The following is a 26291-nucleotide window of genomic DNA, read 5'->3' on the forward strand; positions in this document are numbered from 1 at the left end:
GAGCTGTTCTTCAGGTGCTTGTCATGTTTTGCCTGGACTGCGGCAGTAGCCTGGTACCTGGCCTTGCTGTCCAAGCTCACACCTATTCGTTCCATCCATTTCATATGATCAGTAATGGCATCAAGGTGATCTTCTGCCCAGATAGCTCAGTGACTCCCAGCCGCTAACAAAATGAAATCTAAATCCCTGTCCTTAGCAAACAAGGCTCTGTCCAATCTGATTCCAATAATTTTACTTCTCGCTTTCCACTGGTTCATTTTATACATCTTAGGTTCTAAGCACATGGAGACGACTGATTAGTTTACCTTCCTTCCTTCAAACCATGTATTGAACATCTCTCATGTCTAGGGTGCTGTGCTTGGGATTAATGACCCAGAGATACATAGGACAAAGTCTGTGCCCTCCACGTTTAATGGCAAAAGAAGTCAGCCCATCACAATGCAGTGTGATGAATGCTAAGATGTGATAGATCAATGGCTATGGGAGCTGGTCAAGAAGAGATGGGTGGGGCTGGCCTAGAAGAGACATACCTCCTACATCTCACACCTCCATAACTTTGCCTCCAATGTTCTCTCTTTTATATGCTAATGGAAATCCATGAGTGGCTCTGCTGCGTCTGTCACAACTCTGACCCTTGCTGCTGACTTTGTTCGACCAATGGTGGTAGTAGGCTCTCAGGCATAGACAGTGTGATAGTGACCAAGGTACAACGTTGGTAGTTACAGTAGAGTCTGAAAGGGAACAAGGTACAAAGAAGGTGCGGCTGGACCCCAGAGAAGCAGATTCTGCATTGGGGCCTCTGAGTGGCACCATGGAGGAGGAGGGTTTGGTTGGCCTTGAAGGGTGAGCAGCACCCCCATTCATGGTGACCAGGAGAGGCAGCTATCTGGTTATTTTTGTCATTGCCCATTGTCATCGTTTATTCCTCTACCCAGACATGATTTCACAGTGGCCTCATTTTTGTCTTGTTCCAGCATGGATATAGCAAATCACTGATGGTGATATTCTGTGAAATTGTCAGTGCTCAGTGGGGCAGCACTGCAGCCTAGCTGGAAGCTAAAAGGCTGACAATCAACAGCTGTCAGGGCTCCTTTTTTTTCTCAATCTGTATATTTTTCTCTCCTATTAGACAAGAATCCCTTGGAAGCCCTCACCCCATCTCCATACTTACCTACAATATCTTTTGTGGGTGATTCATAATAATATGAATAACTACAAAACTAGATTATCAATAAAGACAGCATCCTACAGGACCAGGATTAAGGTGACCAGGGAGGACAGGCTATAGGGAGAGAGGGAGAAGCAGGGTGGGAAGTGAGGAGTATGAGGCAGGGTAGCTCAAGTGCAGAATTGGATCCTGCCTTTCTTTGCTATTTTGATGTTTTGTGCAATACTTTATTTTATTTTTAAAGTTTATTTATTTATTTGGACAGGGATAGGACATGAGCAGGAAAGGGGCAGAGAGAAGGAGAGAGAATCCCAAGCAGTCTCCACACTGGCAGTGCAGAAACTGACATGGGGCTTGAACCTGCAAACTGTGAGATCATGACCTGAGCTGAAACCAAGAGTCAGACCCTTAACTGACTGAGCCACCCAGGTGTCCCTGTTCAGTAATTTAAAAATATGATTTTCATGGTTGAATTTTGTCTCCCAGAAGGATACATTGAAGTTCTAGCCCTAAGTGCCTGAGTCACCCTATTTGGAAACAGTCAGTGCAGATGAAATTAGTTAAGTTGAGGTCCTACTGGAGTAGGGTGGGCTTTAGCCCTATTCAACTGGTCCTTCTAAGAAGAGGAGCAGGCAAAGACATAAGGACAAGATGGCCATCCAGATATTGTGTGATTTTGCCTCAAGTCTCAGAACACGAGTGCGACCAGAGGCTTTGAGAGGACGGAAGGGCGCTCTTCCAGAGTGCTCAAACTGCCCACATGTTGATTTTGGATTTCTAACTTCCAGAACTGAGACCCTAAATTTCTGTTTGTGAAGTCACCTAGTTTATGGTCTTCTGTTATAGTTGTCATAGCTAAGAAATGAAATGACTTATCTTGATTACTGAGGGTTTTCTTAAGTTTATTTATTTATTGAAAGAGAGAGAGAGAGAGAGAGAGAGAGAGAGAGAGAGAGAGAGAGGTGAGGAGGGTCAAAAAGAGAGGAAGAGGGAGAATCTCAAGAATGCTCCACATTGTCAGCGCATAGCCCTACATGGGCCTCAAACCCATGAAACCATGAGATCATGACCTGAGCCAAAACCAAGAGTTGGACACTTAACCAACTAAGCCACCCTGGCATTCTTTGATTATTTTTTGATTCCTCCTTAAATTTGGCACCTGAAGCATGTCCCCCCCTCACCTCACTATAGAATGGGCCCTGCCCTTCCATTTATTAAGCACATATTATTCATCAGGCATTTTGCCACTTGCTTTACACATATTATCTCATCTGATGCTAGCCACACCTTGTGAGGTAGGGCTCATTAATTCTGCATTACGTATGAAAATGGGAGACATCTAGCTCGAGTATTCATTCAAATAATGTGAACATTTAAATCGGATTTGAAATTGTCATCCTCACTTCAAAATCTGATTTGCCATCGTTTCTATTTTAACAAAGCACTTTGATGTTCATCTACATCTGTAGCTGTTGGAAGAAGAGTTCCAGGGAGAAGCTGAATTGGTCACAGAGCTGACTGGGGTGTGGAGGGGGAACTATGTCTCGGAAGAGAAGACTCAATTCAATTCAGTTAAAAAATGTCTATCCGGGGGTACCTGGGTGGCTCAGTTGGTTAAGTGTCTGACTCTTGATGTTGGCTCAGGTCATGATCTCACAGTTCATGAGTTCTAGCCCCACATCAGGCTCTGTGCTGACAGTATGGAGCTTGCATGGGATTCTCCCTTTCTTACTGTCCCTCCCTATCCCTCTCTCTCTGTCTCAAAATAAATAAACATTTAAAAAGTCATCTCTTTCATTGGAAAAAAATTACCCAGCTCCTCCCTAGTGGTAATCATTATAGGAGATGCTGGATGTATGAATATGAGTTGTTCACAATACCTACTCTCAAGGACTTACGGTGCAGTGGGGAAGCCAGACTAAGAGGCTCAAGGTCCTGAGTGTCATGTAGTCCATGGAAGAGGGCAAGGAGGCAGAAGGGGGGGTTGAATGTAACTCAGCCAGGGTTCCCAACTTAGATGCTAACTACAGAAGCTGTCCTTGTCACGAAGCTGCCCTCTGGGCTACATGCTGTGAGCCTCTTCTGGTGTCCTGTCTTCTGGTACAGACTCTGTGCTGGATTAGCTGACCTGGCACCGACAGCCCTGGGGGATGTCTGATACATATTGCAGGGTCACCAGCCATTGCCCAGAAAGTGTCCCTGGGAAGGAGACGTGAGTGGTGAAGGGATTCCGATATGTCTTTTAAAGAGCCCTTGGAATTTTTTGAGCTAGTGTCAGCAAATCTTTAGAGACATGAAAAAACTTGGGGTGTGTGACTTTAAAGTGGTCGGCATCTGGCCATCTGGGTCAGCAGGGCAGCGCCTGAAGCCCCCAGTGCGATGCCCCTTGGCAGAGTGAGCTGCTGGCTCTCCCGTGTTCCCGTAGCATCCTGTTATGGATCACAGTTGTCACCTGCATTCCCAGCTCCTCGGGGAACTAATCTGTCTCCTCTTTAGAATACCGTTGTCAGGGGTCGAATGCACGGTGGATGCTCACCTGGGGGCAGAACAGTGCAGTGCTTGGGCACACAGGCTCTGGAGCCAGATATTTTCAGTCAAATTCTGCTTCTGTCCCTGAAATAGCTGCTTGACCTTGAGACAACTCTCTGCTTCTTTATCCATAAAATGAGGAGCCCAGCTTGTAGAGTTGTTGTGGGAATCCAGAGAGATCATCACATGTCAAACTCTGCACATGGCCTGGTGCAGAGCAGGTGCTCCGCACATGCCAGCTACTGGTATTAACAACACACAGCTGCGGGACTGATTTGACAGTCATGTTGGAGAAAGTGGGCTTCGCATTCTGCCCTAACCAGGAGTGAGGCACAGAGCAGGCGAGGGTATGGGCAACGGAGCTAAAAACTCTTGGCCGATGTGACTCTAAATCAGTTCTAAACTAATCAGCAGCAGGGTAGAAGAGGGCTCTGGCAGCAGGTTAGAGTCAGTGTTAAAAATAAACTGTGGCTGATAGAGCTGTCCTACTTACAGGCAGAGCTGCCACCGCTGTGGGACAGTGCCTCGCTGGATGAAACAACACTGGCACCCAGTGGAGGCCCAGCTGAACAAGTTTGTAAGGTGTCATCCTGCTTATTGGAAAAGGACCAGCCCTCATCGAGCCATCCATCCATCCATGCATCCATCCACGGCTTGCTTACCGTTGGACAGATTTTGTCCTCACTGACTATGTGCTTCCATTGAGTGAGCGTTTGTGACCTGCTGCTAGGAGCTTTGCCACATTGTGGGTCCCACAGGCAGGTGCTGTTCCGATTTTATAGATGAGGAAGGCTTTGGGAAGTTAAGGAGCAGTTTAGGTTCCTTACTTAGAAATAAATGTAGGGGGGCGCCTGGGTGGCTCGGTCGGTTAGGCCTCTGACTTCGGCTCAGGTCAGATCTCACATTCGTGGGTTCAAGCCCCACGTCAGGCTCTGTGCTGACAGCTCAGAGCCTGGAGCCTGTTTCCGGTTCTGTGTCTCCTTCTCTCTCTGCCCCTTCCCCACTCATGCTCTGTCTCTCTCTGTATCAAAAATAAATAAAACATGAAAAAAATTAAAAAAAAAAGAAATAAATGTAGGGTTCTGATCCACCTCACTTTCTCCTGCACACTTGCCCTTCCTCCATGGCACAGACAGGTGTGAAGGTAGGGTATTTTCTTTATTTAGAAGTGTTTAGAATTCCCTTGAATCAGCAACCAGGACCAATTTCTTGCAGCATGATGGGCTCATCTTCTTTCTAAATTTTCAGCCTCAAGCCATACTTGGCTTTCTTGCTAAGTAACAAGTATTGGATGCTATTTTTTCCTTTCTGTTTCAATATTTACTTAAAATATGTGATCCAGATCCTAGGGAAGGGCCATTTTGGGAGACATGTCCTTTAATATAATATATAATGTTAAAAACTCACTGAATATTGATGTCTGTTTTAAGTTTGTTTTTGCCAACACTCCATAATCTATGGAACGGTCGATGAACAAAAACGTAAGATTGGGGGCCACTGGGGAATAATAGGTATTAATAATAATAATTGCTAACACTTATTGTGCACTGATTATCTCACTAAATCCCCATAATAACACTGAAGGAGACAGTATTGTTTCTACTTTTACAGAGAATGTGCTTAGGATACTTAACGTTCCCACAATTAGAAATCCTGGGGTTGAAGCCAGTGTGGGGGTAAAGCCAAAGCTCTAATTGTCTCTACATGCTGCCTCTCAAAATCAAGTTTGTGGGTCAGGACAACATGATTGGAGTGCATTAGCTCATTCATTCACTCACTCATTTATACACTCACTCACTCATTAGACAGCACTGTGGGAGGTACTGGAGACAGAGACACGTCAGGGCCTGCCTCCAAGGAACCACGGATTAGAAGGAGACAATGCCTCTGCTATTTCTGGTCAAAGTTATCACACAATGCAAATTTATGGGGGTGAGATGTCTACGTACGTGCGTAGGTTTCTTGCAAAAAATATTTGAATCAGGGGCTCCTGGGTGGCTCAGTTGGTTGAATGTCCAAATTTGGCTCAGGTCATGATCTCACAGTTCGTGGGTTTGAGCCCCACATCAGGCTTTGTGCTGACAGCCCAGAGCCTGGAGCCTGCATCAGATTCTGTGTGTGTGTGTGTGTGTGTGTATGTGTGTCTTTCCCCCTTCCCTGCTCATGCTCTCTCTCTCTCTCTCAAAAATAAATAAACATTAAGAAAAGTGTTTAAAAAACATATATAATTTAAAACATATTTGAATTAAAGCAGTGTCTCCCAAATTTGACTTTTCTGTCAAGGCCATAGCCAAAGTATTGTTGGAGAAAGGCCACCTGACATATTCTTTCTGAAAGTCTGTGAATCCGATAGACACTGTCCCTACCATGCCCACGTTCTATAGGCCTTCCCAATTCTGTGCACTGCAGCTGACTTCCAGTGAGGCCTATGAGCCCTTCCTAGGAAGGCTGCTCTGCCCAAATACCCACTGGGGGCTGGGTCCTTTTTTTTTTTTTTTCTGAGAGAGAGAGAGAGAGAACAAGTGGAGGAGGGCGAGAGCGAGCAAGAGAGAGAAAATGAGAGAATTTCAAGCAGTGTGGAACCTGATGTGGGGCTCAATCTTAAGACCCTGAGATCATGACCTGAGCTGAAATCAAGAATCAGACTCGTAACCAACCGAGCCACTAGGTGCCCCGTGCTAGAATCAGTCTGGTGTCTTTCCTGCTTCTAGAGGCTGCCCGCGTTGCTTGGCTTGTGGTCCCCTTTCATGTTCAAAGGCAGCAAAAGCTGGTGTTTTTCTCACTTCTCATCATGGAGACACTATACCTTCTGCCTTCTTCCTCCACATTTAAGGACCTTTGTGTACAGTGGGCCCACCCAGAGAATCCAGGAAATCTCTCTATTTCTGCAACCATAAGTCCCCTTGCCGTGTGGGGTAACACAGGGTATCCCTTGCCAAGGGATTAGATGTAGACATTTTGGGGAAGCCATTACCATGCTGTGGCTCCCGCTCCCCTCTGGCGGGAGGACTCACAGCGGACTCTTGTACACTGATGCCCCCGTCCCCTGGGCATTCAGCTCCAATCATCCACACAGTCTCTGGCTTGATGACCCACCCTTTGTCCCCCCTCCCCGCTGTGTCATTTTCCTAGCGTCTCCGGGGTCACCTGACAAATATACTCCCTTGCCTCAGGGTCTGCTTCCAGGGGACCCAGAAGAGTGCGCAAGCCAGCGTCACTTGTGCTTATTTGCTTGTTTAATCTGCAAGACGAAGCCCACAATCCCGATCACCTCAGGCATTTGAGGACTCCTCAAAAGGAAGGAACAGAAGGTGGTGAGGCCCTTTGTGGAAGAAGAGGCCCCTGAGGAGAAGGTCTGGGCTGAGACCAGGACCCAGAAAGACCTCCAGGGCAAGGAACAGGTGGATGTTGGGTCCTGGAGCCTGGAGAGAGGCAACCATATGGTGCCAAGCTCGCCAAAAGGCGTCACTGGTGAGTGGTCCCCTGAAAAGCACAGAAAACATCTCTCTTTTCAAAGACTGCATTTTTGTCCAGTCTTGGGGTTGCCTGTGTAGACTCAGTTCTACATAACCATTTGATGCTTCCCATCCCCACTTCTTCCAAAATTGCCTTTCTGGGGTGTTCAGCGGCATAAGCCATCACCTTCAGCCATTATGAATGCATTTGATTACACAAAAATCAGACGTACCTGCTGAGCAGCTGGGTCCAAATACATTGTCATCCGCACAGGTTTCACAGGCTGCTCCCCCAAACCCGTCCTGTGGAACACCCAGGGGGACGGCGTGAGACCCAAGTGATCTATGTTCCGGGAAGCCCTTGGATTTCTCACTGACGCTCTGGGCAACATTTGTTTCTCAACTGTATCTTCCTTTGTCCTTCCCTGAAGCTTCTTCTTCCTATTTCTGTCTTTATTCGTTGCTGGTTTTATGTTATAATGCAAACATTAATCCCTGCATCATTTTTTTATTATGAGTCTGGAGCGCTTCTGAAGGGAACTGGTTTATTAGTCCAAAGATACAAACAGACAGAGGGTTAAGTGATAGCAGCCTCAGTGTTAATTTCAGGCAAGAGTGAAATGAAAACTCTTTTCAATGTTGCATTTCTTTTCTCTTCTTTCTTTCTTTTTTGGTTTATTTATTTTTGACAGAGAGAGATAAAGAGCAAGTGCACAAGTGGGGAAGGGTCAGAGAGGGAGGAAGAGAATCTTAAGTGAGCTCTGAGCTATTAGCACAGAGCCTGACGTGGGGCTGGAACTCACGGACTCTGAAGATAGTGACCTGAGCCAAAAACAAGAGTCGGGAGCTTTATTGTGTAGGGACTGAGCCACCCAGGCACCCCAAGTTTTGCATTTCTGAAGACAGGTTACGTCCATCCTTTTCAGAGGGATTTCTTTATATTTAAATCATCTAAGGCTTGCAGCTCACAACATGTCACTTTCATGGGACAACAAAGACATTCTTCTCTTGACAGACCCAGTGACCACAGTTTATTAATAGGAACAAAGACGATAATTTATACCTCTCTATAGAGGCACACAAAATATTTTCATATATATGATCTCACTTCTCTTTCTCAACAAATGTAATTACATAGGTGTTTTTATCAAACCCATTTTACAGATGGATGCACTTAAGGCTGAGCAGCGAACTGACTCTCTCAAAGGCCTCCAGCCCCTACGAGGTCATTTTATTGCAGATTGTATACTCTTTTCACGAATCTCAGTACGTTTTAGAGACTCCACTTAGTGTACAGGTGTTCAAGGGGGGGACCACAGGTAAGGGGAGGGAGAAGGAGGGCACATCTCTGAACTTACCTGGCAGGAGCAGCTTCCGTTTCCTTCCATGCCTTCGGCACAACTGCCCCTCCCATTGCAGGGGGACCTGGCACCTCCCGGGCACTCTAGGGAATGAAAGGGCTCAGATTCAGTCATTCATGACCGCTTGAAGCATTCTGCGTGGAAGCAGTAAGCATCTACTCTGTGCCGGGTCCTGTGCTAGTGGGATAAGAAATGATTAAAGCCCCTTGTCATCATCTAAGACCACACAAAAGCACGCGAATCACAGTATCGTCAGGTGCTGTGATAGAAGGCATTGGACTGTCTACTATTTCTTCAGCTTTTGCTATCCTTTATCCTTTTTAATTTTTATACTTTATAATTTTCTAATTAAATTATTCCCACTGAAACCTTCTGGTGGTGCTATTGTTGCTGGTCAGTGGATGAAGAGACTGAAGTTCAGAGAGGCCATGTAACGTGCCCCGGGTTTCATACTTTGTAAGTTGCAAAGCTGGGACTTTGGGTCAGCCCTCAGCAGGACTCTGAAGGCAGGCCTCTGACTCAGGGCTGTAGACAGGGCACTGAGGGAGCCCAGAGATGAGAGCTAGTGATGCCCCCTTGAGAGATCCAGGAGAAATCCTTGAGGAGGAGTCATTCAAGTTGGCATTTTGAAGGCTTGGTAGGACTTGGCCATGTTTAAAAGGCAAGGACATTTTGGAAACAGAGAACAGCAAGTACAAAGTCTCAGGGTTGTAAAAGGGCATGACCTGTTCTGGGAATAATATAAAGTTTGGTGGGGCTGACCTTGGGAGCTGGGGTTTGTGGGAAGTGGTGGTTGATGAAGGTTAATAGAATGGTTGGTGCCAATTAAGGAAGTGCTTTCTATGGCAAAGGAATTTCGATTTTACTCACAAGCTAATTCCAAACAAGCATGGGTTCTGCACTTTTGGGCTACATGAGACCTGAATAGGAACTTTTCTAGACATTTATTAGAGGATTTCAGTCATTCATTAAGCATTCAGGGAATGCCTACTTTGTGCCAAGCATTACATTACATGTTGGCAAGCAGGGACACTTAGCTAGAAAGATATTGCAATGCCCAAAATCAAATAGAGGATTTAAAGTAATGGAAAATGACAAGGTTTAAGGTACTGCTGTAATGAGGTTGAAATAATTCTTTCGTTTGTTCGTTCCTTCCTCCCTCCCTCCCTCTCTTCCTTCCTTCCTATCTTTTTTTCTAAATATTTTTAGGTTTATCTATTTTGAGAAAGAGAGAGAGAGAGAGAAAGAGAGAGAGAGAGAGGGCTTGAGTGGGGTAGGGGCAGAGAGAAAGGGGAGAGAGAATCCCAAGCAGACTTCACTCTGTCAGCATGGAGGCTGGTGTAGGGCTCAAACTCATGAACCATGAGATCATGACCTGAGCTGAAACCAAGAGATAAACGCTTAACTGACTGAGCCACACAGGCACCCCTCTTTTTCCTTTTATACTTGCTTTGAGTGCTGAGTCAGCATAGATTTAACATTGGTTTGGGTGAGTTCTGACTATTAAAATAAGTGATCTGGACCAGCTAGCACTGAGCAGAAATCATGCAGTGGTCATGAAATGTGTCTATGTGAATGAGGCAGGATCAAATTTATTGTCCAAAATTAAAGCTAGCAAGACAAATGCCTTCCACAAAATAACCAATGACGTGGAGTTTTAGATAATAATAAAGGATGAACATATTTACTACTCAAAGTAATCCTCTGAGGTTAAGTCCTATTTTTAGCTCTATTTTCTAGATAAGGAAACTGAGGCACAGGGTAGTAGAGTGACTTGCCTAGAGTTACCCAGCTGGCAAGGGGTAATGAGGGACTGGCCCCTCCTCTACCTGAAGTGTCCACTTTCCAGCCCTCTTTCCTCTTCCAGCTGACAAAGCCCACAATCTTGCTCTACCATATATCTCCCAAGGAATCAGCATCCATAGAAAATGAAAAACAGTTCTTGGAAAGAGACTTGTAGCCACTGAGACAAACAGTCTCCTGAAGAGACCTGGATGGCTCATTTGAGTCACTAGGCTGGTTCTTTGAAAGAACACTTACAGGGGTGCCTGGGTGGCTCAATCAGTTAAGGGTCAGACTCTTGATTTCAGCTCCGGTCATGATCTCCCAGTTAATGGGTTCGATCCCTGCATGGGGCAGATAAGGGATGGGCCTGCTTGGGATTCTATCTTCCTCTCTATGCCCCTCCTCTGCCCTTCCTCTCTCAAAATAAATAAAGTTAAAAACATAAAAGATCATTATAACTTGTAGGTGTGGGGAGTAGAGAGCGTCTAGTTCCATACCTGTGGCTGGTGTTCTCTCTGGCTTCCTTGTGTCTTTCCTGCATGCAGAATACTGGTAACCTATGGAGGCATGTACGTTTCGAGTCTGTGGGCTTCCTTCCCACTACAGGGTCAAAGCCAGGCTTCAAACCCTGACCAGTGCTCCGGAGTCTACTGCACTGATACTGTCCATCACTATCCTACATACTCATCAAGCACTGTCATGTGCCAGAGTCCCAGCCCAGAGGACAGAAATGTCCATGAGGTGGGCAAGAGAGAAGACACACTGGCATGTAGCTAAAACTTATAAATCACCTTGAAAACTAATGTGTGGGTTTGGGCCGCTCTCACCAGCTGGGCACTGGCTACACGAGATGCAATAGTGTCATGAAAGAGTCTGGACACTGCAGTCAAAATCTCCTGGGTTTGAGCCCCTGTATGACTCTGCTTGCTGTGCCCTTTTGGGAAAGTCAATGCATGACTTGAAGATTTAGTTCATGTGTCTTCCTGGCAGGCTGCAGTAGGGATGGAAATATTAGGTGCTCACTAAACGATGGTTGTTATTTAGAGTGGATGCCCTCCATCCTCTCCAGCTTCTGTTCATTCAGATTAGCGCTGTAATAGGTGATAATACTCAGGGAGTAAGTCATTGGGTACCTGTTTGAATCAGGACCCCGTAAGGTCCTGGGAATACAAGGTGAGCACTCAGACCTGGTCCCTTATTTCCATGGCCCTGCCAGTCTGGTGGAGAGAGAGAGTCATGGATTAACAGACCACCAGATAAACATTGGTTTACAAACTGGGATGAGGCTAATGGGGGCAGGGGAACTTTCCTCAATCCTCCTTCTGGCAGTTACTAACATTGACTCCCAAAAAACCGAACCCTCAAAGGCCCAGCTGACTTAAATTTGGTCTCAATAGGGGGGCAATGGACAGATCATTAAAGAAGAGCCTTGTTAAAGATTGCATCTTTATCCTAAAAAGAGCCCTAGGAGTTGGGAATGAAGAAGAGGGTGAGGGCCTCATCAGGCAGGTGACGGGTACACACTTTGAAGTTGTGTTCACAATGCTGAGCAAGGGGTGCTGTGAGAGCATTTCCATAGATTGTTGACTATCAAATAGCTCTTCTTCCATTTCCTTTTAATACTAGGTCCTTCTGGGGCTGAGATGATGTTTTGGGAACCAAGTCCATCTCTGGGTAGGACCAAGAAGAGCTGACAGTTCTGGCAGGTTCCCTCTCGTGGACCCTGGGCCTCTCCTTATGGCTAGGTGTGCAAGATGCTCTCTGAGTGACCCATAGCTTACCCTTTGGGCTGGCTCAGAGGAACACAGAGCCTCCTCAGCCCTGGGACCAAGCATTCAGTGCTACCTTGCAGAAATGCTCTCCCAGGCATTACAAAAAAAAATTTTTTTAACGTTTTTATTTATTTTTGAGGCAGAGAGAGACCAAACATGAGCAGGGAGAGGCAGAGAGAGAGGAAGACACAGAATATGAAACAGGTTCCGAGTTGTCAGCACAGAGCCTGATGCAGAGCCAAACCCACAAATTGCGAGATCATGACCTGAGCCAAAGTCAGATGCTTACCCAACTGAGCCACCCAAGCAACCCTGTCCCAGGCATTTTTAATCTGTGGGCAATAACAACAAAATCCCAGCCTCCCAAGCTCGCATTCTGCTCATTAGCATCCTCCCTGCATTGAGCCACCTCCTCTTCCATCTCCCATTCCTTCTGTCCATCCTACAGCCCAGGCATGGTCTTCCCTCCACACCTTGCCTGTACCTTTTCCTCATTCAAACATGCTCCTCTGGACTCTCTTCTGACTCTTCCATCCTCTGGGTATCCCTTCTGCTCAGTCTTTGCCTTGTGATAACATACAGAGTGGTGGGGTGCCTGTGTGGTTCAGTTGACTGAGGTCTGACTCTTGATTTTGGCTCAGGTCATGATCCCACAGTTCATGATATCAAGCCCTCATCAGGTTTTATGCGGATAGAGTGGACCCTGCTTGGGATTCTCTTTCTCCTTTTCTCTCTGTCCCTTTCCCATTCTTTTTCTCTGTCTCTCTCAAAATAAATAAATAAGCATGAACAAATGTTTGGAGCAGAAAATAGGTCAGGGCCATTTATTGAAAATATAACTATAGGCCAAAGGCTGATTACAGAGTAATTAGGGTGCTTTTCCCATCCCCGTTCCCAAGAGCGGGATGATGTCTCTAGAAGTCTGGGCTCCCTTTCTCCTTAGGAGACAGTTAGTAAGTCCTTCTTTTTATTTATTAATGTTGTTTATTATTCATTTTGAGAAAGACAGAGAAAGTGTGAGCAGGAGAGGGGCAGAGAGAGAGGGACATAGAGAATCCCAAGCAGGATCTGCAAGTTCAGTCCACAGAGCCTGAAATGGGGCTCAAACCCATGAAACTGTGAGATCGTGACCGGAGCCAAAATCAAGAGTCAGACACTTAACCGATCGAGCCACCCAGGTGCCCCAGCCCTTCTTTTTAAAAATGTCAGCAGGTGTTCATCTGAGACTGATTCACTGGACCAGCTGTTTCTAATCACCTGGGGAATGAGGGGGTGTTATAAAGGCAGTTTCCTGAGGCTCTCCTTTCTGGGTAGAGTTGCTATGAAAATACACACTGTGGGAGCATAATTTCCCAGCAAGCATCCATCCTGTTCATGAGGCCACACCTCCCACAACTGATTGCAGTCTGTGCCTGAGTGTGACAGCAATACCAGGCCAGGCAGGTCGATTCTGCAAAATGGAGGACTCCTCTGTTGGGTGACTTTGGCTGGAGTGCTCCCCATCAGCTTTGACAAATGTTCTTAAAACTACACATAGTCTAAGACTTTTCCAATCTAACCTCCCTTGGTTCCCTCTCTTATTCAGAGTCAGACCTGCATCTTTTTATCTATTTGAGAAGGGAAGGTGAATTTGAAGTTAAAATCCTTCCTACAAAGAAAATTCCATGCCAGATGGCTTCACTGGTCTATACTACTTCACACTTCAGGAAGGAATCATATCACTTATACAAAAACTCTTCTAAGAAAAAGAGGAAGAGAGAACATCTATATGGAGAACATTCTTTGATTCCCAAGTCTGACATTATAAGAAAAGTACAGACCAGCATCTCTAATAACATAGATACACAAATTCTTTTAAAATATCTAAGGCAAAAATTTAAAAATTCTAAAACAAAATTATAGCCAAATGAATCCAATGGTATACAAAACAAATAATACATCATGCCAAGTGCAATAAAGCAAGAAAAATGATATAAAGTGCATAAATATTGGAAAGGAAGAAATATAACTGAATTCTTAGCATGTCTACAGAGAAAATTCAAAAGAATCCCCCAAATATTATTAGGCCTAACACATAAATTTAATAAGTTCTCAGGATACAAGATCAATATACAAAAATCAGTTGTATTTCTATAAATTAGTAAGAAACAGCTGGAAATTGAAATTAAAATATACCATCAAAAATAGTACAAAAACCATGAAGAACTTAAGTATGAACATAATAAAAATTGTGCAAAAGCTGTAAACTAAAATCAATAAAAAGGTAACAAATAACAAAATAAATTAATAAAATTGATATATTGATAAAACACTAACAAAATAAAAGAAGTCTTAAGTAAATGGAGAAATATAGTGTGGTTATAAGTTAAAAGATTCAATACTTTAAATGTCCCTTCTGTAAACTGACCTCTAGATTCAATGTAATTCCAGTTAAAATTCTAGCAGGACTTTTTGGTAGCTAATCACAAAATGATTCTAAATTTTACATGGAAAAACAAAGAAACTAGAATAACCAAGACAGTTCAGAAAATGACCAAGTTGGAAGACTTACACTACCTGATTTCAAGACTTAGTGTGAAGCTATGGGCATCTTGAGGGCGTGGTATGGTGAAGGGAAGTACAGATTCCCTGGAACAGAACAGAGAGCCCAGACATAGACCCCTGCACAGATGGTCAGATCCTTCTACAACAGCCCAAAGGCAATCCAATGGGGGAGAGGACAGTTTTTCCAAGAAATGATGCTGGAATTCTTAGGTATCTGTACGTAAGAAATTGAACTTCCACTCAGACCTCAAATCATATACAAAAATGAACTTGCAGTGGATGATAGACCTAAACATTATACCTGAAATTATAAAGCTTCCAGAAGAAAAGATGGAAGCAAATCTTTGTGATATTAGGTTAGGCAAGGATTTCTAAATATGACAAAAAAACACAATCTATAAAAGAAAAATTGATAGATTTGACCTCACCAAAATTAAGAAGGTTTGTTCATCAAAAGTTAGTGTTAAGAGAGAAAAAAGACAGCCACAAACTGCGAAGAAATATTTACAAATCATTTATCACATGAAGGATTCGCATTTCAAACATTTAAGTAACTCTTAATACTCAAGAAAACAAACAACTTGAAAGATAGATGAATAGCAAATAAGCATATAAAAAGATGCAAATTAAAATATGATAGGCCACCTCACACAATGGCAAATTAAAAAAAATCTGATTATATCCATTGCTAGAGGCTAAACAAATGGAAACTCTCACACATTGTTGGTAGAAATGACAAAATGATACCCTCACATTGGGAAACAGTTTTGTGGTTTCTTGTAAAGTGAAACATACATTGACCATACAATCCAGGACTCCTACTTCTGGGTATTTTCCCAGGTCAAATGGAAAGTTAGGTTCACACAAAAACCTGTGTGTGAAATGCCCACAACGGCTTTATTCTTAGTTGCACCGAACAGGAAACAAACCCAAATGTCTTCCAGGTGGTGGAAGGATTGACAGGCTGCAGCCAAGTCCCAACAGCCTATGAAGCATTGGAAAATCATGAACTATGGACTCGGACAGCAACACAGACAAACCTCAATACGTTATGCTAAGTGAAAGAAGCCAGACTCAGAAAGCGCATACTGTATCATTCCAACTGTATGATATGAAGGTAAAATTATAGGCAGAGTAAACAGGATCTGTATTTGCCAGGACTTGGGAGGTGGGGGTGGGGGAACTTGATAGCAAAGTCTGGGGAGGGATAGAATAGCTCTTCTCTAGGTTAATTGTGGTGGTTTTACACAAACTAGGTTTGTCAGAACTCCTATAACTGCGTACTGAATAAGGTGAGGTTTTACCGTATGAAAATTACAAATTAAGAATAAAAGAGAACACGGGGTGCCTGGGCAGCTCAGTCAGTTAAGTATCTGACTTTTGGTTTCAGCTCAGGTCGTGATTTCCTGGTTCGTGAGTTCAAGCCCCGTGTTGGGCTCTACGCTGGAGCCTGCTTCGGATACTCTGTTTCCCTCCCTCCGTGCTCCTACCCCACTCACACTGTCTCTGTCTTTCTCAAAATAAATTCATTAATTAAAAAAAAAGAATAAATGAGAACAATCCATTAGCTCATCATGTGCCTTGATGATAGGTTTGGAAAAGATAGTTAATGTCCCTGTAAATAAACAATGAAACCTGTCTTCTATTTAGTCCTTAGAGATGTCCTTTTCTATGATTATATTCACCAGGTAGGAAAACAGGGGAAGACACTAGAATTGGAAAGGGCTGTTTTTGAACATGTCATAAAGTCATTCAATTTTCTTCCTTTGATCTCTGAACCTTTTTGTCTGAATGTTTTAGTGTAGGGCCGGGGCACCAGTGTTCAGGGAGTATTTCTTCAGAGCCACGTCAACATTTGGCAGACTGTTACTGAACACCTTCTGGGCCAGATGTCAGTCTTAAAAAGAGCACCTTGACTTGCTTTCATCTCCTTTTTGTGTTGTTCTTTTTATTATTATCGTTAGCAGTCTAAACCTTGGGTGGAATGCCAAGGCTTACAATTACATAACGTGTTATACCCTTGGCATTCCACCGTATGCAGTGTTAACGGTAACCTTTCTACCTAAGAGGACACTGGAGTGCAGTAGCGCCTCCTTTAGGACTGTTAATGAGGTCACATGGCTGTCAGGCTTGGAGATGTGGACTCCCACTCAGCTCTGACTGTAAGACCCCCCTAGAGTCAAGCTGACCCTAATGGAAAAATACCAACCATTGTTTTACTCTCCAACCCTGGTAAATAATTAAAGGTTGGCAACTGGGCTCGGGAAAGCCCTAAGATGTAACAATTGGTTGTAACCTAATGGCTAACCTTGTTTTTCAAGACTCTGTGTTAAGCAACCTCACCATTTAACAGCAAAAGTTCTCGCTTCTGTATAACCTCTTCTCCTCCCTCCTCTAACTATGATTGGTCATTTCGAACCCCTCTTGAGACAAAGAACTTGAAAATGGATAGGTTCCCGCCAAAGGTAATGTTTGTGTGTCAAAATATGATTGACCACTATAGAATGCTGTAAACTATGATTGGTTAACTAAACGATGACTTATTTTGTCTCTCCAAAGCCCTTAAAAACCCTGCGCTCCTGCTTGGCGGTGCTCTCTCTTGAGGATTTGTCAACACTCGGGAGGGGCCGTTCGGCCGAACTAAAATAAACCCCAATAACCATAAACCCCAATAACCAACTCCGTCTTTGTGTTCGTGGATGCTATTCTTGGTGACTCACATTGGGAAAAAGGTCTAACATGACTTTAAAGGCTCAGAATTGTGCTTCTCTATATGGACGACTTAAAATTATTTTACATGGCTTAAATGTATTTACAAGTCATGCATTTAATTAAGTAATTAATTCAAGATTCGGTGAATGCCTACAATTACTTTCAAAGCTGTTAATGTTTTCTCTTCGCGTTTTCACAACAAAGTGAGATGAGATTTAGCCTGAACAGGAAAGGGACCTTCATTCCTGTGGCTGTGGGCAGGAAGGGGCTGCTGAGGCCAGCTTCTGGGCTTTAGACTTATTTCTAAAGAGGTGGCCTGACACATCTTCTCATTGAGATAAACAGCCCACTTTATTCAGGTCCCATTGGGTGCCTGCCTGTGGGTGCCAGGCATCTACTGGTTGAGTATTAATTTGCCGTCTCCTGGGAATCGTCCTGAGCTTCAACATCACATCTGCAGAGGAGGGAAGGCTTTCTCTTAGCAATGTTTCATCCTGGCCCGGCCCTCTCTCCAGTGGCTTGTGACCCCAGGGCTAAAGGCTAAGGTGCATCCTTACAGTTCTGCACTGAATGGCTGTGCCTGTCCAAATTCATATGCTAATCTCTTAAACCCCAACAAGATGGCATTTGGAGGTAGGGCTTTGGAGGGGTCAGTAGGTGTGAGATATTGAGGGTGGGGACTCCATGATGGAATTAGTGTCCTTAAAAGAGAAAGAGGGACCAGAGCACTTTTTCTTTCTTTGCCTTGTGAAAACAGAAGAGCCTCACCAGGAACCAAATCTGTAGCATCTTGTTTTTTAAATTTTTTTTAACTTTTATTTTTTTATTTGAAAGAGAGAGAGAAAATGCAAGAGGGGGAGAGGGGCAGAGAAAGAGAGAGAGACAAGAAAGAGAAAGAAGCGGGGAGAGAGAGAGAGAGAAAGAGAAAGACAGTCATAAGCAGGCTCCATGTTCAGCACAGAGCCCAATGCAGGGCTCGATCCCACAACCCTGGGATCATGACCTGAGCTGAAATCAAGAGTCAGATGCTCAACTGACTGAGGCGCCTAGACACGCTGTAGCATCTTGATCTTGGACTTCCCAGGCCCCAGAACAGTGGGAACTAAATGTCTGTTGTCATGTGATTCCATTATAGCAGCCCAAGCAGACTGATGCCTACCATCCCCATAGTTCTTTTATCTTTTTGAAAAATTTTTAAAGCTTATTTATTTATTTTGAGAGAGAGAGAAAGAGAGAGAGAACACAAGCAGGAGACGGACCGAGAGGGAGGGAGAGAGAGAATTCAGTGTGGGCTCTAGGATGCGGGGCCTACACTCACAAACCTTGAGGACATGCCCTGAGCTGAAAACAATAGTCCAATGCTTCACTGACCGAGCCACGCAGGCGCCCCTCCCCACATTTCTGAAGAGCAGGGCTTTGGTTTGGCCTGAGGTATCAGAGTGACCCATGGAGTTCCTCAGAAGGACAGACAATTGTGGGAAGAAACGTAATAGACATCAGGGGCCATAAGCTAAGTATGGAATGAGATGCAGAGGTGCGTCCTCACCGGGTGCCAGCACTGTGAGTCAGTTATCAGCCCCATAACAGACGGACAGAATTTGTTGCACGGTTACTGTTGCTGAGCACTGTACGTGCATGGTCTTATTCTCACAACAACTGAGGAAGGCACCAGTGCTGTCGACATTATCATTATCCTCCTCCTCGTCAGGCTATAGATAAGAAAACTGAGGCCCAGAGAAGTAAGTAACTTGCCCCAAGATCACATGGTTGGAACGGGCGTTGGAGTCAGGCCTGACTCAAGATTTTGAGTCCTTAACCACTGAGCCAGAGCATACAAGATCAGTACCTTAGAAAAGAAAATCAAACCAAGACCCCCTCCCCCACCCTCCCGGAATACAGAGGCCAGCAGTGATCTGAGAACTACAAAGACAGACATGGTAACTGGCATAGTCTGCACACCTGCCTCTTTCAGGCACGTCCTCAGTGCTGTGCACGCACGGGCTCACTCCGTCCTCAGCACGACCGCCTTTGGAGGGAGCCATATTGGCATCATTATTTCCATTTTGTAGATGAGAAAACTGAGGCAGAAGGATAGGTTTACCAGATAAAATATGGGATGCCAGTTAAGTTTGAATTGCAGATAAAACATCAGATAATTTTTTAGAATAAGTGTGTCCCAAAGACTGTATGCATATATGTTATTTATCTGCAATTATTTTAACTGGGTGTTCCCCACTGTTGTTTGCCAGATCTGATAGCCCTACGGAGAGGGTAAGTCACCTGCAAGATCCCAGAACGGGCATGTGGGGAATGCTGGGACTGGAGGCCGATCCGACTTTGGGGTCTGGGTGCCATCTTGCTGCAACACCACACGGCCTCTCAGGTAAAGGTTAGAACAAGGGGGAGCTCAGGGGTCATGGCATTGACTCCAGGCAGCGACAGCCATCTGGCTAGAGGTAGAGGCCAGTTTTCTAGGTGAAGGCTAGAGAGAGGCAGGCAGCCTTCCCAGCAGCTGACTTGCCAAAACCAGTGGTCATTTGGGGAAACAGGAGAGTAGTGGGTTAGAGCCGTGACTCTACAGTGAGACAGGCCCTTTGCACATGCCAGCTGGCTGCCTTGGGGCAAAGTGCAAAACTCCTCCCAATCCCCAGGTCCTCCGTGGGGCTCTCGGATATGACTGTTTCTCCTCCTCTGCTTTTGTGTCTGTTTCTTATATAATCTGTGAGCTCCTTGGGGGTAGGGACTGGACCTATCATATATGCGATTGCGTGCAGCATATTGTCAGTGCTCCGTAAATGCTTGATTTTTATGAGTTGGCCAACCCCGGAAGGAACTTTGGGAAAAAGATACCAGGAGGATGGGGGTACAATTGTCCTCATTTTCTACCCTAAATGGAATGGTTTAAGTTTAAAATTGATGAAATGACTTGTTCAGTTTTTAAATAAAAATTTTAAGGCAAAAGCATACATTTTATTCCTCTTTCTCAAATCATTTTCAATCACCTCAGGCCCCCCTTAATAGGAAAGTGACAAATTGATGTTCTCAGCAACCATACTTGAAAAGATATTACAGAATTTGCTATAAGAGCACATTTCTGATGCATCGTGAGGCTCAAATAGCTGAAAAGGCTCTTTTAGGGGATTATTGCATTTCCTGTTAGTTACGGCTTCTCTGGTGGTCTCTTGCGTTGGGACTTTCCTCACGCAGGAAGCTCACCTGTTACAAGCTGTCAGCAAGTCATCAGTGCTTCTGTTTATTTAAAGGAAGATAATGAACTTCCCCGGCAGCAAGAGGCCAAAGACCTGCCTATAACTTTATCTCCCAATGAACACGCAAGGTGCCTACTTCTTCACATGACCACGTTTGTTTAACAGCTTGGCTCACAGTGCGAGGTAGAGAATATGCCTCACTTATAGCTCCAACTGAAATTGTCTCCCTGGGAAACTGATGTGAAATAGGTTTCTTGTGTGAACTCAGCTTTATTTTTCACCCAAAGCCAAAGGGAATGTGCCTAAAAGCCTGGTTTCAAATCCACAGAAGTCTGTTATTTGCAACCTGTGCAGTGAATGGCAAGAAACATACAACAGGAAAGAATGAGATCTGGAGGGGCGTCTGGGTGGCTTAGTCGGTTAAGTGTCCGGCTTTGGCTCAGGTCATGATCTCACAGTCTGTGGGTTCGAGCCCAGTGTCGGGCTCTGTGCTGAGAACTAGTTCAGAGCCTGGAGCCTGCTTCAGATTCTGTGTCTTCCTCTCTCTTTGACCTTCCCCTGCTCACACTCTCTCTCTCTATCTCTCATAAATAAATAAAAAACATTAAAAAAATTTAAAAAAGAGTGAGATCTGGAAACAAACATAATACAGTAGAAGAAAAGAAAAATGTGCAGAATTTGAAGATGCTGACCTCAAAAAGAAGAATCAAGACCATTTCTCTTTGAAGTAATCGGATTGTTTTGGTCATAGTCCAGTTTCTATGTAACCCGTTGGCCCCCATTCTTTTTCCATTACTTTGAGTTGTTGAACAAATCAGTTAATGTTCATGGTGGAATAAAAAGAACTGGGATGTTCCAATAAAAAAAATCTATTTCCTCTCAAGTAGGATACTGGTTGTTCAAATGTGATTGCTTCAACGTTAAAAATACATTTTTGTGCTACGGAGTAAAGACTTCTATGTGCTGATCTGATGGAAAGGTACAAGTTTTAATGAGGGAGAAGCATGTTAAATCTGGGTAGAAACAACTTCCTTAGGTCAGGATGACATATTTTTCCCCCAAGTGAGAATTCATGCCTTATTTTTAATTTTAGCAGACAATGAGTAATTTTTTCTTATTGTGCTTTTTTGGTTTTCTGATTTTTCAGAATTGAAGAAAGGGTTATTTCCTAATTGGAATAAGGCACTCTTAAAAGAATTTTAGAAGTAACCCAGAAGTATAGACTATGAATGTATTTGTTGATGCATTGAAAAGGAACTGGGTGCCACACTTGGCTTGGAAAGAAGGCCATTCCAGAGTTTGGGCTTCCTCAAAAAGATGTATGGGAACACGTCAGCTACTCTGAAATGGCCTTATCCTTGCGGAAATGTCGAGTGATAGGCAAGATCTCACTTGTCATCACCATAAAATGTGAGAGGTGAAATATACAGCCAAGTAGAACACTTATCTCTTTCCTGAACTAAAGGAAGGAAGCCTTTGGAGACATTTGGTATGTTTGGAAGATGCAGATAAAGGGAAGTTTTCTTTTGCTCTAACAAGAGGGTAGCAGAAAGACTGTCCAGCCCCTGCTTTTCACATACTTTGCTTCTTGGGCCTCAAGACCCAGCAGAAGGAAATGTGTGACCCCTGAAGGAACTGTGCACACTGGATGGTGGGCAGGAGCCTTGCCCCACTTGTGTCTGGCACATTGTGATGGCATGAATCTCACTGAAGATTTTGGACCCTGTTTGCCTGCTCATGTTTTGGTTGTTACCTGCTGTTTAAGAAGGGCTCCAAGACAGAATGTCACTTTGTTTGGCTTTCATTTCATTACCGGTCTGTTTTGAATGTTACTCACTCATTTATTCATAAAACATTATCAGAGTGCCTTCTTTGTGTCCCTTGGTCAAGCACTATCATCTACAGTAATATTTTAATATTACTGCAGTTTTGTAAAGTAGGACTTTATACCCTCATTTGGCAACTAAGGAAGCAAAAGCATGGCATAGCTTCCCCAGTGATGGAACTAGATTCAAGCCAAAACGCGGGAGCAGGACTAGTGACTTTTTGTTCGCCTGGCTGTGGTCTGCCATTCCTTCTGTTGCACGTGCTGACTTTTGTTGCTGTATCTTGGACGAAGCCTTGTCTATAGGGGTCTGGTCAATAACAGCATCAGGTTAGTTTTTGTGGGTTAGAAAGAGAAAAACAAATCTAAAAGTTGTTGTGTCATATCAGGATGTCTCCAAGAACTGGATGTGATTGTGGCCACGTTTGGCTCTAAAAAAGGTCTTGAAATCTGGAAGGGTGGGTTAGTCACTTGACTCTGTTGTAACAGACTCAGGATCGCCCAGTGCCCCCATGCTGGGGTGAAACTGACAGCAGAGACATCTCTAGAGAGAAGTGCAGGATTTCCTGACCCCCAACCCCCGAGCTATCCAGGACAAGGAACATAACCCGTCATGGACTGGGTGAGCTTAAGGGACCTACCTATCAAAGGAGAAGTTAGAAACACATTTGGAGGATCCCCCTTTCCTTTTTTTCTTTTTTTTATAAGCTCTGCTCCAGCAATGGGGCAGAGTAGAAAGACAGCAGGCTTTGGTGACAGGCAGTCCTGAACTTGAACTTGTTTTACCATTGATGAGGCCAAAAGAAATTGGTAACATATAATCTTTAAATTTCTGATCTTTCATAGGCAAAACTGAGATAAAAATGTCTAACTCAAAGATGTGTTTTAAGAATTAAATCAGGTAATATAGGCCAAGTACCTCTCTGGTACCTGATGTCAGCAATGTTGAATAAATGGAAGCGATTATTCATTTAATCATTAGTTTAAAAAACAACAACAGTTTAAGGGGCACCTGGGTGGCTCAGTCAGTTAAGCCTCTGACTCTTGGTCATGATCTTATGGTTCGTGAATTTGAGCTCCACATCAGGCTCCTCACTCTGACCATGCAGAGCCTACTTGGGATTCCCTCTCTCTCCTTCTCTCTCTGCTCCTCCCCTGCTCACTCTCTCTCTCAAGATCACTAAATAAACTTAAAAAAAAAATACAATAGTGTTGACACCAGACATGCAAGAAGGGCTCAACTGTTTAGAAGCCACATGGAAAAAAAAAAAGACCAGTGAAATGAGCTAAACCATTTAGGGTTTCCTATATGTGATAGAAAGAAGTTGCTAGTTTTTTCTTTCTTTATACCTTTCTAAACTTTTCAAGCTGTGTGCAATTTGCTTGTATTATTTTAGTCAGGAAAAAAAAACAAGGCAAAAGAGAACTAATCCCTTCTCCTTAATTGGATTTTGAGAGAGAGAGAGAGAGAGAGAGAGAGAGAGAGAGAGAGAGAGAGAGAGAGAGAGAATGTGAGCAGGGGAAAGGCAGAGAGAGAAAGAGAGAAAGAATCCCAAGCAAGCTCCCTGCTGTCAGTACAGAGCCCGATGCAGGGCTCAAACTCACAAACGATGAGCTCATGACCTGAGCTGAAATCAAGAGTCAGACATTTAACTGACTGAACCCCCAGGTGCCCCTCTCCTTATGTGGATTCTTAAGGAGATGTTCCATTACACTGAAAAATGGAAAACAACTGGTAAGTGCATGAATTAAAATGCCTAATTTTTTACTATCCAAGGGATAAAAGAGATCTTGCATAAGTTGCCTAACCTAGCAAGGACCTAGTCACTAGGTGTTAACATCCTCAATCATAATAGAAGTTCAATTTTAGCTCACAAATGTTATGCTTGACCACAGAAGTCTAATGCTACCATTGGCTCAAATTTGGCTAGTGGTTTTTCTTACAGTGGAACTGGTCCTTAGAGAGTCTGATTCCATCCTAAGATTAAAGTTTTAGTAGACTTAACTATTATTTCTGTTGACAAGCAATAACTATGTTCTTTGAGATGCTATAAAAAATGTCATCTTAAAGAAAATTGTACTTGGGTCATAGCAGCCCACCATTCCTACATCCTCTCTATGATCAGTTATCTTTTTTTTTTTTTATAAAAATAGATATCCTTTTTCTAACTTGTAAGGGAATTCTCTTAAGAAGACATCTCTAACTGGAGGAAAGCAGATTCCTTTGTAAAAGCTGACAGTGCAAGGAAGATTTTCTACATATAGACTGAGATGGAATTTTCTAGAAAAAGGTGCTGACACTCTCCTTTTATCAGACTTCCTTCCTTTCAATTTTCTGTGAAATGGGGCATTGAAAAACAAGTATCAAAGTCCAAGAAAAGTGCTGTTCCACTTACCCATGCAGTCTGGGCCCCAGTGGCCTGGACAACACTGAGGTTGGACATAGTCCTTCCTACAGATATGGCGGCATCCAGGGAGAGACAGCGAGTACTTCCTGATTTCAAAGGTGTACCTTGGAGAGGAAGGAGAAGGGATAAACCCACAATCAGAGCAATTCAGTTAACTATGGGCAGTGGGATTATCCTAGATTTTTATTTAGATCTTTCTTTACACTTGCCTATATTTTTAAAAACACAGATTGAATACATTTTGCTATCTAGGGAGAATAAAACTTAATCACAACTTAGCTTTAATTGTATGAAATGGATGACACAAATCAGAGCACAATGAAAATAAAGGTGAAATGATGTCAGAAATGAGGTAGAACTTAGTAGATAAAGGAAATAGTGTTAGGTTCTCGGCACAGGGTGGACGTCACACTTGTCACAGTTAATACAAGAAAGAAAAGATCATGGGTTATGGGATGCACAGGATTTCTGGATTTAAAACAAACTGCATAAGAGGAGCACATCTTTTGCAGATACCCTATATGTAGACATTTCTGTGAGAGGTGGTGTAATGTAGCACGCAACACTTGCCACAATATCCTCCAGGGAGATGTAATGATGAATTTCTTAGAACAGTTTTTATACCACTGGAGGTACAGATCTAGAATAATAATTCTATGGAGGCTAAACACCATTGTGTATTTGGGGGAATCTCTGCATAGATGGCTTATTCCAGGATTTGTTTGACTTTACTGTATCTAGGAACAATCCTCCAGGAATACTGTTTCTTTTAAATGGGGTATTAAGAAGAATGTGCAGGTGAGTTCAAGGTTGTACTTTTAATCCAATCCCTGAGTTACTGGCTTTATGGGAAGTCAAGCTGGAGACAGAGTTGACAATTTCTCTGGAAACTTGAGAATACTGGCAGGGGCATCTCTTCACAAAGATGGGAAGAGGAAGAGCCAAGGACAGAACATAACATCCCCTCAAAAGCCAGTCTTGGATTTGTTTCAGCATAAATGAATGACAGATCAAAGTCTTCAGTTCTGCCACAGAGAGCATGGATGCAATAATCTTATCTTGTGGTGTGTGTGTGTGTGTGTGTGTGTGTGTGTGTGTGTGTGTTGAAGGGGGCATGGTAAGGTGAGGAGGATATAACCAAGTGCCCACCTTGCCATGAAAAAAAGTAGCCAGTACAAAGAAGTCTTCAATAAAGTCATCGTATAATTTTAACCTTGAATCCTAAATCTTTATATACTTCCTAAGAGAATCTGGTCACAAATGTGTGCCCACTTTGGTACCTGAATGACCATCTGTTGCATATGCTTGATGATTCTAGGTCAGTTAGAGTTGGGAAGCTTTTTATTTATTTATTTTTTTCCATAATATTTTATTGTCAAATTGTTTTCCATACAACACCCAGTGCTCTTCCCCTTAAGTGCCCTCCACCATCACCACCACCTCTTTTCCCGCCTCCCTCTTCATTCCCTCAACCCTCAGTTCATTCTCAGCATTCAATAGTCTCTCAAGTTTTGCATCCCTCT

The 26291-nt window shown here is 43.6% G+C and overlaps 1 protein-coding gene across 1 annotated transcript in view; it reads right to left on the reverse strand.

The window, feature by feature from the left end:
* STAB2 (stabilin 2) overlaps positions 1-26291 on the reverse strand; it is a 150163-nt gene that overhangs the window by 119229 nt on the left and 4643 nt on the right. Inside the window, exons 3-5 of the mRNA XM_029955429.1 lie at positions 24757-24872; positions 8511-8596; positions 7386-7455 (exon numbers count right to left, since the gene is read on the reverse strand). Of these exons, the coding sequence (XP_029811289.1) occupies positions 7386-7455; positions 8511-8596; positions 24757-24872 (272 nt within the window). The remainder of the gene's footprint in view (positions 1-7385; positions 7456-8510; positions 8597-24756; positions 24873-26291) is intronic.

Source organism: Suricata suricatta, chromosome 10 (assembly GCF_006229205.1).
Source record: "Suricata suricatta isolate VVHF042 chromosome 10, meerkat_22Aug2017_6uvM2_HiC, whole genome shotgun sequence".
NCBI lineage: Eukaryota > Metazoa > Chordata > Mammalia > Carnivora > Herpestidae > Suricata > Suricata suricatta.